Below are 12,281 nucleotides of genomic sequence, written 5' to 3' on the forward strand. Positions count from 1 at the left end.
AAGTTAGATGGGAATTTTTAATAACTCACCTGCGATACTGAATAAATAAAATCTCTTCAAGTATTAAACATTACTATAGTACAATAAAATCTTCAAATATATTTCAGGAAATGAGTTATTAGACTATAATAGTTGACTTAAAAAAAAAGAAACTACATGCTTAAAAATATCAGTCTTGGGGGGGGTGCCTGGGTAGCTCAGTTGGTTAATTAAACGTCTGACTTCAGCTCAGGTCATGATCCCACAGTTCTTGAGTTCATGTTCCCATCAGGCTCTTCACTCTCTGATCTTCGGTCTCCCTCCCTCTCTTTCTGTCCCTCCCTCATTCCTGCACTCTCTCTATCAAAAACAAATAAACATTAAAAAAAATGGAAAAGCTTCTTTAAAAAAATATCAGTCTTGCTCTTTACATTTAGTTCAGTTCAAGTGCTAACACATATGGGCACAAAGTCATTGCAAAACATTTTCAAAGGAGAGGCTAGGGTTCCATATTTGTCATGGCCATGAACAGTCAAACTCGACGATACCTTCCTCAGTCCAGTCTAAATCCCTTGGTGGTGGCGGACAAGAAGAATGCCTTCCACAAAGAGGAGACAGAATTCTGTGGACCCTGCCCACTTCCCGAATACCTGAATACAGTAAATGGAAAGTGAGAGAAAGGGAGAAGGGAAGAAGGGAACCAACTTCATAAGGGGCCTAGGTGAATTTCAGTCCCTCCCCCAACATTGTCCTTTACTTCCCGGTAACATTATCATCATCATCATCATCATCATCATCATCATCACTGTTATGGGTTGGATCGTGTCTACCCCCCAAATTCATAATGTCGAAGTCCTAACCCCCCAGTACCTAAGAATGGGGCTGTTTTTGGAAACAGGATTTTAAAGAAAGGTAATTAAATTTAATTAATCCCAGTCCAGTCTGACTAGTGTCCTTATAAGAACAGAAAACGTGGACACAGGAACAGAGAAAGGTTACGTTGAGGAACAGAGACAAGATAGACTTTTATAAGCCAAGGAGAGAGGCTTCCGAAGAAGCCAATCCCGCTGACATCTTGATCTTGCACTTCTAGCCTCCAGAATTGTTGAGAAGGTAATTCCTGTTGTGTAAGCCTCCCAGTCTGTGATACTTTGCGCCAACAGCCTGAGAAAACTAATATGAACATCATCACCACCATCACCGTCTTCTTCATCATGTCCACTAGTATCATTTTTACCACTACTGACTAAAACCCACTTAGGACGCTTTTACTAAATTCTGGACACCATGTTAAGCACTCATATATTAGCTCATTTAACTCAGTGAGGGAGATGCCACTATTAACCCATTTTCCAGAATGGTAAGTCTCAGGGCTCTGGGTCATGTACCTAATAAATAATGGAGGCTAAACTAAAGCCCATGTTTCTCTGACTCCAAATTCCAATCTTTTTTTTCCCTTCTCATTTCTATCTGCCTCTGATCCGATTAGGATTTTAGTTTAAGAAACAGAATTCTTCAGAAATGTTTGCAGAGTTGGCCTTCATTAAGAAGAGATCCTTTGTAAATCTTTAAGTTTTGTGTTTTAAATCCCCTGTCAAAAATATTCTCACCAACTCTACTTGTTTATTTCTCCCACTCCTTCCCCAAATGTTCCTGCTCACCTTCCTCCCAGGAGCTAATTTTCCACAGAGAAAATTCATTTATTACAGGAGAAGCAAGCCATTTAAAAGGATCATAAGCTATTATAAAGTTTGGCATGAAAAAAAAATTAAAAAAAATAATAAAGTTTGGCATGGATACCCGGCCCATCTAGAGGAGCTGTTCTCACTGCAAGATCCTACAGAGCACAAATATTATGTGAGATGCCCAAGATACCCCATCACAGAAATCTACTGACTGTGCTCTGTGCCTGGGTCAGATAAAAAGAAGAAAAAAAGTGAGGATCATGGATAGAACATTGTCAATTCCAATTTTCCATTGATGACGCCTGTATCTGATTTGCATGTAATTCTATTTAGCTATTTTATGATTAACATGTCAATTTTTAGTCACTTGGAGAAACCATGGATTCCAGACTAGACAATTTTCTGTAAGGCACTCAGTATTGTTGACATTAGCTTGGAAATTAACCACAAACACAAACTTCTTTGCAAGGCTTAATAAAATTGGCCTCTTCCACAGGCCGTTTCTTTTTTCCTTTGCTTTGCTCTTTGATACCTTGTACCATGGTATGTGCTAATTTTCTTGAATGGGTTAGATAAATGGTTTATTCTCAGAGCAAGCCACATCTGATTTATACTGAGAATGTTTATATTCATGTTCTGTGATCCCAGAGGCACTTTATTTCCAAATTAGATTGTGTTTGGGGATAGAACAATTGTGCTTTTTCATTGTGGACTTCACGCTTTTGTTTGCTTGTCTGGCTTCAGCTTTGTTTTTTAACAATAAAACTTCACCAGAGAGGGTCTCAGGTCCCTTTATAAACATCAGTTAAACGTTCTGTTCACCCAAGAGGAATGGGAAATATTTGCTTGCTGAATCCTGGGAATGCAAGTTTCCAGAAATTAGCTAGTTTTTCTCCAGGAAGAGACCTTAAAAATTATGTGGTCCAACCCTTTTTTTGCAAATTTGGACACTACGGCTCGGGAAAGTCCAGTGACCTGCACAAAGTCTAAAAACAAATCATCCCCAGTGTCTTGCTGCTCACTCCATTGAACTGTTTGGGTCCCTGGCTCAGAGCTCAGCTTATCACAGAGCTGTCCTGGAACCAGCCTATTTAAAATGTACCACGTATCCCACTGCTCTCAATATCCTTTCTGTGTTTTTTTTTTTTTTAATTTTTTTAACGTTTATTTATTTTTGAGACAGAGAGAGACAGAGCATGAACGGGGGAGGGTCAGAAAGAGAGGGAGACACAGAATCTGAAACAGGCTCCAGGCTCTGAGCAGTCAGCACAGAGCCCGACATGGGGCTCGAACTCACGGACCACGAGATCGTGACCTGAGCCGAAGTCGGACGCTTAACCGACTGAGCCACCCAGGCGCCCCTCTCTCTGTGTTTTTAAAAATAATTCTATTATTTATGTATTTATTGTCTTTTTTTCCTACTAGAATGAATAGAATTTCCATGGAGTTTTGTTTACTGCCATATCTCCAGAACCTGTCTCATTGCAGAAGCTCAATAAATACTTGTTGAATGAATGAAGTCACTGACAGTAGGAGAGAGTCCTAGGGCTTACAACCTTTCCTACCAAATGTGAATGGTGGGTCATGATTTCCCACAGTTCCTCTCTTCCCGCAACCCAAATAGCATCCATGGTGAACATCTGTTGATGCTTGGTATGTTCTAAGCACTGACCCCACACTATGTGTATATAAACCCTATGAAGTAGGTATGGGTATAGTCCTATTTTACATATGAGAAAACTGAGGCACAGAGAAGTTAAGCAACTTGCTTAGGGCCACACAGCCTATAGGTGGTGGAGCTGGCATTCGAACCAAGGCAGCCTGGCTCCAGAGCACAGATACTTAGCTATTCTGCTCTAATGTCTCTTTATGGTGGTGGCCACCCACGCCATTAACTTTAGTCTTTTTTCACCCCCTTCCCCTAGTGACTGTTGGGAGTATTCAGGGGTCACTATGAAGTCAGAGGTTTCACAGCCAAGAGACGACACAGTCATGAAGGAGGGCAGGTAGGAGGTGGGTACCAGGTGAGTACACGGGTGAGCAAGAGAAAGAGAAAGCAGAGAAGGACGAGCAGACACACAGCCAAGGACTGGATGAGAGACAGCCACCGGGTAGACACATATTGGTCAAGCCCTGTGACCACAGTTGGTAGGACAGGGGAAAGTTTCAATTTCAAACCATTATAAAAACCAAAACCTACTCACTGAAAAATAACAAAATCATGAACGGACAGTAATCCAGGTGGTTCTATAGAAACATAAAGTACAGGTGAGTCACCTGCCTAAAGCGTCTCAATAATTACAGAGCAGGAGACGGCGCCTACTTGCGTGAAAAGGAGGACCGCTTGCTTCCAGCAGCAGACATATGGACCTCAGGAGCGGAAATGCTGCCCGTGCTGCTCGAGGAGCTAAAATCAGCTTCGCTACCTGAAAAACAACAGGGGAGTGAGAGAGAGGCCTGAAGGAAAGGAAACCTGAGAATGTGCTGGCCAGCCTCCTGCCTCTCCGGTCCGGCTCCCGGCGCGGCGCGTGCACACTCGAGCGCAGCAAGTGGCAGGATTCCAGACCTTCTAGGCTCCCAGCCTTTCCCTCAAAGCAAACAAGAGAAGGTGCAAGTACAACGACATCATGTCATAAACACAGCTTAGAAGCACGGTGAGGCCAGTTTCATAAAGACACCCATCATCCAGCTGATCCTGCACAGTGACCCAAGGTTGGGGCAGAAACGCACGCCTCTTCCTGTGTGTCGGGCACTCCTCGACAACATCAACGTGCAGGGCCCAAACTTTAGGCAGAACGAAAAGCAGACTTGTCAGTCCCAAAGGAGTTTTTCCAGGAGAGTTTATCTTTGGGCTTTTGCAGTCAGCTAGCCATACTTGAATCTGGCACATTAGGGTCTGGAGAGAATCAGTCTGTTAGAAGCCGTTGGGAAGAAAGCCTGGGTCCGGATAACTGCTTGAACCGGCACTATCTGATCAGTGACTCTCTGACTCCAGCTGCTGTTTTTCTATTAAGAGCACAACCCTAACAAAAAGCAGAAATGGAACATTTCCAAACAGAATGAAGAAAGTTCAGTGACAGTGATGGAAACTGGATTATACTGATATGTGAAGTTTTACTTGTGGGGGGGGGGGAGCGGGTAGGGGGATTGTTCATTACTTTACAAAAATCACATTCTATTTTGAGCACAGACTACAGTTCAGTATGTAATTAGAAACATGCTGTGTTGCAGAATAATTAATATGAATTCATTTCTAACAAAAAATACATAGTTCTGGAATAGTAATAATGGAAATATTCCAAGGATTGCCTGGGGAAGTTAAAGAGAGTGAAAGATGCAAAAGAGAAGAAGTGGGAAGAAGAAAGAGAAGATTTAAAAAAAAAAGATAATGTTCCATATGCTTTTGGAAAATAAATCTAGGGATACAATTTTATTTGACCTTATCTCTCAACTCCTACAACACAATTTATGACTCTTCTGGTCTAGAACCCAGAGCCAACTCACATTTTTGAGTTGAGGAAAATATGAATAATCTAAATCCTTTGAGATCCTAACAACAATTATCATCACAATAATAACACAAGGCCCTATAAGGACATGATTTCTATTCTTTGTTTCTGTTAATCTTGACAACTCTGTAAGGCAGACATATATCTCACTATTCTACACTGAAGAAGTCAAAGCTGATTTGTCCAATGCTTGTGGGGGAAAAGTCCTGGCCAGGACCAAGTTCCCCTGCCACTTCTCCATACCAGGCTGCATCCTCAGGAAGGCAGCGGGAAGGAGGGGCGCCAGGGAGATTCCTGGGTAAACTATATACTACCATCTGCCTAACTGCCAAGATGACCCATTGGTACAAGACACAGCCAGACTGGCCCACTGGTGAACAGATCCTCTCACTGATGGGTTGTATTTGTTTTGCCAGGTGATGGCAAGGCAGAGAGAGAAAAATCCCTTTCCTGGCTTCCAGGACCTCTCAGGAAGTGCAGCCTCTTGTGGAAAAGAGACCAAGAATGACCTCTTAGCACAGATGTCAGCAGTGAATCCCAATTCCCAGCAGAATTCTGGGAGAACTAGGGTGGCAATTTATCAGGACTGAGACCGGCTATTCCTTCTGGATTTCAGACACTGTCTAACATTGTAACGAGCTCCCCAAATGTAATTAGTTGCCTCTGAGTAATGCACTGGCTAACCTGTAGTATTTTATAATCTCAAGGATTCATCATTGGTAGTGCTGTCCAGCAATACGCCAGTCCTCATGGCCTTAATCAACCAGCCTTGCTGGCTAGTAAATTATCAGGTTGGTTATTAAGTGATAAAGGCAGACATTTTTCAAAAATAGATCCTGTGGTTGCAGCCACCAGGTTTGAGATATTCTTTTCTAACATAAAATTATGGCTCTGAAACACCCCAATTTTCATTCCTTAAAAGAAACACAAAAGCCCATCAATTATAACTTTACTACCTGAATAACAAGAGAAATTCTAGAACAAAAACAGACAACTGCTGAAAATCCATTGTTTCCTCAAGATGACTTTGATCTTTGGTAATTATGTACTCTGAACCGAAGGGACAAGTCTGTTCCATGTTTTATTGCTATTGGAACTCAATATATTGACTCTTAGGTATGGGCAGGGTCCAAGGTCACTTTTTTCGTATACTTCTCTAACATACCTTCTGCACTCTGAAAGAAGTTAGAAGACTCTTTTGGGGTACCCAGTGGCTGCATTCAGGACTGAGTAATATTATAGAGAAAAATGTCTATGCTACTTACGCCATTTCAGTTTCCTATTTTTTAAAATACATTTCCAGTTTGGTTAATGCAATGTAAAGTCAATACACTCTTTTGAAGGGGTACAAGGAAAGGTCAATTTTACTACATCATTTACTAAGCAAGACAAATAAGAGGAAGACCGGAGACCTGAAAAGCCCCGATTTATCTACTAGCTGGCAACAAAGACTCAAGGAAGGAGAGGCACTCTGTTTCTTTTGAATTTGTATGCAACTAGGTTATTGTTGTGGGTGCTGTAGTTCAATGCTCATTTGTATTATTAAAATCATACAAAGAGAGTACCTAACCTAAAAACACAGGCCCTGAGTCAGACAGACCGGGTTCAAATCCTATCTCTACCACTCACTTTAGGCAAATTACTTCACCTCTCTGTTTCAGTCTCTAAATCTGTTAAACAGAGATGATAATCATGGCATCATGTTACTGTAAGCAATGAATGTGTGTGTGTGTGTGTGTGTGTGTGAGATGTAGTAAGGTCTCAATAAGTGTTAGCCATTATTACTCCTATGCAGGGGTTAAAAGGACAATTTTTATTACACATTTCCTTTGTAGAAAATTTAGAAAATAGCAATGATTCATAGGACAAAATGTAGTCTATTATTCCATCACCAAATAAATAAATAAATAACTATAGTTAACCTTTTGGTATATAATTACTCAGCATTCCTAGTAAATACATTACTATGCAACCTAATTGCTTTTCTTTTAATATGTGAGTATCTTTAAACATACTACATTTTGTTTTATTAAATCAATGAATATCTAGGCTATGTCCAATTATTATATTATTAGTAACAAACACTACGTGCCAAAAACCATTCTAAGCATATTTACTTATTTATTTTTAAATGTTTATTTATTTATTGAAAAGTTTTTAACATTTATTCATTTTTGAGAGATGAAGAAAGACAGAGCATGAGTGGGGGAGGGGTAGAGAGAGAGGGAGACACAGAATCCGTAGCACGTTCCAGGCTCTGAGTTGCCAGCACAGAGTCTGACATGGGGCTTGACCTCACGAACTGTGAGATCATGACCTGAGCTGAATTCGGACACTTAACCAACTGAGCCACCCAGGTGTCCCACATATTTACTCACTTATTTCTCATGACAGTACAGACTCCAAGGGGTAGGGGACAATTATCAGCCCCTCTCACAAATGAGGCCAAGAAGCTGAGTGACATGCACAAGGGGACACAACTCCCAAGAAGTAGGGGCAAGACTTGAACCCAGGTCATCCGACCAGGGTCCATGCTCTTAAAATACAGGCCTAATGTTTCATGGATATTCCAGGGAATGCAAATTTATACCCTTGCCTGCTATTCTTTTTTTTTTTTTTTAACGGTTATTTATTTTTGAGACAGAGAGAGACAGAGCATGAACGGGGGAGGGTCAGAGAGAGAGAGAGGGAGGCACAGAATCTGAAACAGGCTCCAGGCTCTGAGCTGTCAGCACAGAGCCCGTCGCGGGGCTTGAACTCACGAACCGTGAGATCATGACCTGAGCTGAAGTCGGATGCTTAACGGACTGAGCCACCCAGGCGCCCCCTTGCCTGCTATTCTTTAGAGTAAACGTCTGCGGGAATTTTTAAGTCAAAGGATATGCTCAATTTCAAAACTTTTAATATACATTGCATCATATGTATTTTTGGATGGCATTAGCCTAAAGCTGTTTTTGTGGTCAAGAATGTGTTTGCTCCCATGTGCCTGTGAATAGATACCCAAAGGTAAATCTCTGATGTCACAGAGAATACTCTGACAAAGCAAAGGACACAATATTTGGCTGTTGAAGACTTGTGCTTGATCAGCTAAACAGGGTTTGAAAATATGCATATCTAAGTCATCCTCATCAATATTGTCTTCGATCAGCTGCTGGCATTTGTGGAGCAGGATTTCAGGACTGAAAAGGGGAGGATGAACTTGTTTTGTCAATGTCCTAGTGACTATACATCCTGCAGCAAAAGGCATTCTCCAACTATCAAGAAGCTCAGCTCGCTGGCCTCCAGAAGCTCTGGTGGTTCTTGTTTGGTAGGTAGTACCACTGTACTCTTGCTAGGGTAATAAGCATTCTGTGCATGTGATGGTGAGGCCAGGAGTTAGAAAAGGAAAAATGGAAACAAAAATAGTATGTGCAAAAACTAATAACTAGACTTATTGTTTTGAAACACTGCCTGCAATCTGGTCTCTTTGGACATTATTATTTTTGCCTGCTTTCAGGAGACTTTGGAGTCCTCCTCAAACATCAGAGCATCACAGGCCTCTGAAGACCGTTGACTAAGCCGTGTTAAGCCATTCTAAACCACTGATTGAAGCAACCCCAAACCTTCCTTTATCCTTTGTCATTACAAAGCTATCGAATTAATTCAGGTTGGCCACCTATATCCCCACCTCAAACAGAGGCAGCAAACTAGAAAAGAAAAAAATAACAAAAAAATAGTTCCCCATCCTTTCATCCTCCCCCTGTCCCCCCAACACACACACAGATACACAGATATTTTATTTCAAAGTCTCTAGGGAGGAGAGGAGCCATTTTCACTGAAGCCAAGCAGAGCGATTAAGGGGCAACTGGGGCGGTGGACACATGTAATTACAGAAGACACTCTAAAAAAAAAGCTTCTCTAAAGTAGATTTGGTAGAACAGACTCTGAGCTGCGAAGCCTTGGGGCACCTAGCCAATGAATCCAAGAAATGCTTCACAACCTAAAGGATTTTTAGTTTAGTTTTTGCAAACTATTCCCTAAAACCCCTATAGATGTTTATCTTAGAAAAGGAATATTTGATCAAAAGATCAATAAACTGATTGAAAATATATACACAAGTTTTCTTGCATTTCAGAAGTCTTTCTGAAAAATTTTAAGCATCATTTTCATTGAATTACAGAAAGGATTTATCTTCATTCTTAATGATGTTCAATAGATGGAGACACTGTAAATTAAAAAAAAAAATATATATATATAAACAATTAAAAACAAAAGGAAGTTCAAATTTAAAGTATTTAGAGAATAATTTTGTATTGAAAAATATGACTACATAACTGTAAAACTGCTTATGGGAAAGCGGCAGTCAAAAACAAATAATAAACTGAAAGAAAATATTTACAACATATGACAGACAAAGGGCCAATCTCCTTAATTTACCAAAAGCTCATACAAATAAGAAAAAAAAAAAAAAAACTAACAGAAAAATGGGCAAAGGACATGAACAGGCAGATGGCAAAGAAAAATAAATGATCAACCTACACAAATAGCCATTCAATCTCATGTATAACATTATAAATGTAAATGTAAACAAGGGTTTTTTTTTCATCTACAAGACTGGCAAAAAATTAAAAAAACAGTTTGATATCGCTACTTCTGTTGAAGGTTTGGGAAAAATACTCCCATAAGAGTTAGCAAGAGTGTGAGTTGGTGTAATATCCATAAAAAAGAAAGCTGTATTGCTAGGAATTTGTCCTGCACCTAAGCATCAAAAAAACAACCTAACTGCCCATCAATAGTGACTGGTGAAATCAGATGATACAGGGACCTAAGAGTATAGTCTACAATCATGACAAGGAGTGAGTGACATGAAGCTGTGTGTGCTGGAGTGAAAACATCTAGAAGACCTGTTGCTACATAAGAAAACCAAGATGCAGAGGCGCCTGGGTGGCTCAGTTGTTTAAGTGTCTGACTTCCAGTTTTGGCTCAGGTCATGATCTCACGGTTTGTGGGTTCAAGCCCCATGTCTGGCTCCACACTGACAGCGTGGAGACTTCTTGGGATTCTCTCTCTTTTGCCCTCTCTCTGCCCCTACCGCATTCTCTTTCTCTCTCAAAATAAATAAATAAGCTTTAAAAAGAAAAAAAAAAGAAAACCAAGAAGCAGAATAGTGGGTATGGCATGCCTGATTTTGATAAACAAATCTTTAAATTATATATAACTGGCTACATGCATAGAACATTTTTATTGAGGGATAAAAAAGATCTGATGATAGTAGTTTCTCTTGGAAATGGGACAGTGGGATATAACAAGACCCTTATTTTCATTTTATATATTTCCGAGCTATTTGGCTTTTCTAACCATGTGCATATTACTCTTCAAAAAAAAAAAATAGGAGGCACTACAATTACTGGCAATTTATTTTTCCTTTGAAACAATCTAATTTTTTCTAAAGAAAAAGCATTTTATAATAAAAGCAGTCATGCCATTTAATATAGTATTAAGAAGGCCCTGGAGTCTAGTCACTTGGGTTTGAATCATGCCTCTTCTAACTCTGTAAAGCCTTAAGCAAATCATTTACCCTCTCTCTCTGCCTTCGATGCCTCATCTGTGAAATGGAGATGAAGATATTAATAGTAAGTATTGTTAAGGGATTGCAGGAATTAGGTGAAGCATGCAGAGAAGTTAGAACAGTGCTTTGTACATGGCAAGCACTCAGTATATGTTAGCTATTACTATTTCTAGTTAGAACTACTGGTACAGTGGCTTGAAGGCCAGAAGAGAGCTTTTTAAACACTTTTCCCTTAAAAAGTCCCACAATAGGAAATGCCTTCTCTTATTTAAGTCAAACATTTTTCTTTCTTTTTTTTTTTTCTTTCTTTCTTTCTTTCTTTCTTTCTTTCTTTCTTTCTTTCTTTCTTTCTTTCTTTCATGTTTATTTTTGAGAGAGAGACAGAGAGTGAGCAGGGGAGCGGCAGAGAGAAAGACAGACACACCGAATCTGAAGCAGACTCCAGGCTCTGAGCTGTCAGCACAGAGCCCGATGAGGGGCTCAAGCTCACAAGCCACGAGATCATGACCTGAGCCAAAGTCAGATGCTTAACCGACTGAGCCACCCAGGCTCCCCTTTAAGTCAAACATTTTTATAATCACTCTTTACAAAAGGTGGCTCTCCTTCAGCCATTTGTCAGTGGAGAATATGTTTCTATTTTTTACTGTGTGTGTGTATGTGTTTGCATGTACAACAGAGTATGTCTAAAACATCTGTGGTTTTAAAACAAACTCCCTATGGTCTCCTCCAAAAATCTCTAGAGTTGCACCCAGGTTAGAACCTTGCCTTCAGAAAGCCCCCGGGAAAATGTACATAGGTTTGTACATTTATCAGAGGCCAATCCCCTGAGCCTGGTAGCTTGAAGGTCTGAGAAAAGGAGGGGAGGAGCATGAGAAAGGAGGCCCAAGAGGCCTGACAGGGTCGAAGACAACTTCACCTGTTCACTCCTTTATCTTGGGTTGCCTGAGCTGCCTGTCTTGGCAGAAATACAGGGAATACACCTGCTAACCAAGAAAGTAGATGAAAGAAATGAAAAACATAGAGGGTGTAAAGAAACTTCAAGAAAGCAGGAGAAAGTGAACATTTCTGACAGGAACCCAGGATACAACTAGTCTCCCTTTGCTTCACCCCCAGGGAAAATTAAGTCTGTGTATTGACCGACTTGAGTAAACTACAGAAAGGACACCAGGTGTTGTCTGGTTTCGTGAATGACCACCCAGCTTCCCTGGGCTTGCTCTCTTCATTAGTAATAAATAAATATGTGGCCCTTTTAATTTGCCAGAGATGGCCAGGAAGAGAACGCTAGATGAGAGATCCATCAACTCAACCAAAGGCCAATCAGGTGTCAATCTGGGATCCTCCATCACCACTGCCATGCACTACCCAGCATCAGCAGAAGGAGGAGCCAGCCTGCAAAGTCACACACCCAACAAGCTCTACCTAAAGAAGGCACTATAACAGCCTGACTCCATGTATATATGTATGTATATATGTATATGTGTATGTATATGTCTATGTCTATGTATGTGTGTGTGTGTACGTGTGTGTGTATTTAACAAAAATTTCTTGAGCATGTGCCAT

The 12,281-nt window shown here is 40.5% G+C and overlaps 1 protein-coding gene across 3 annotated transcripts in view; it reads right to left on the reverse strand.

The window, feature by feature from the left end:
* The window catches only part of SYBU (syntabulin), a 111,568-nt gene that overhangs the window by 7,796 nt on the left and 91,491 nt on the right, over positions 1 to 12,281 (reverse strand). For all 3 annotated transcript variants that reach the window (XM_019467841.2, XM_019467842.2, XM_019467843.2), the window contains one exon: positions 3,988 to 4,090. In XM_019467841.2, coding sequence (XP_019323386.1) covers positions 3,988 to 4,090 — 103 coding nt within the window. The remainder of the gene's footprint in view (positions 1 to 3,987; positions 4,091 to 12,281) is intronic.

Source organism: Panthera pardus, unplaced genomic scaffold, assembly GCF_024362965.1.
Source record: "Panthera pardus isolate Hobbes unplaced genomic scaffold, ASM2436296v1 HiC_scaffold_7, whole genome shotgun sequence".
In the NCBI taxonomy this organism is placed as follows: Eukaryota; Metazoa; Chordata; class Mammalia; order Carnivora; family Felidae; genus Panthera; species Panthera pardus.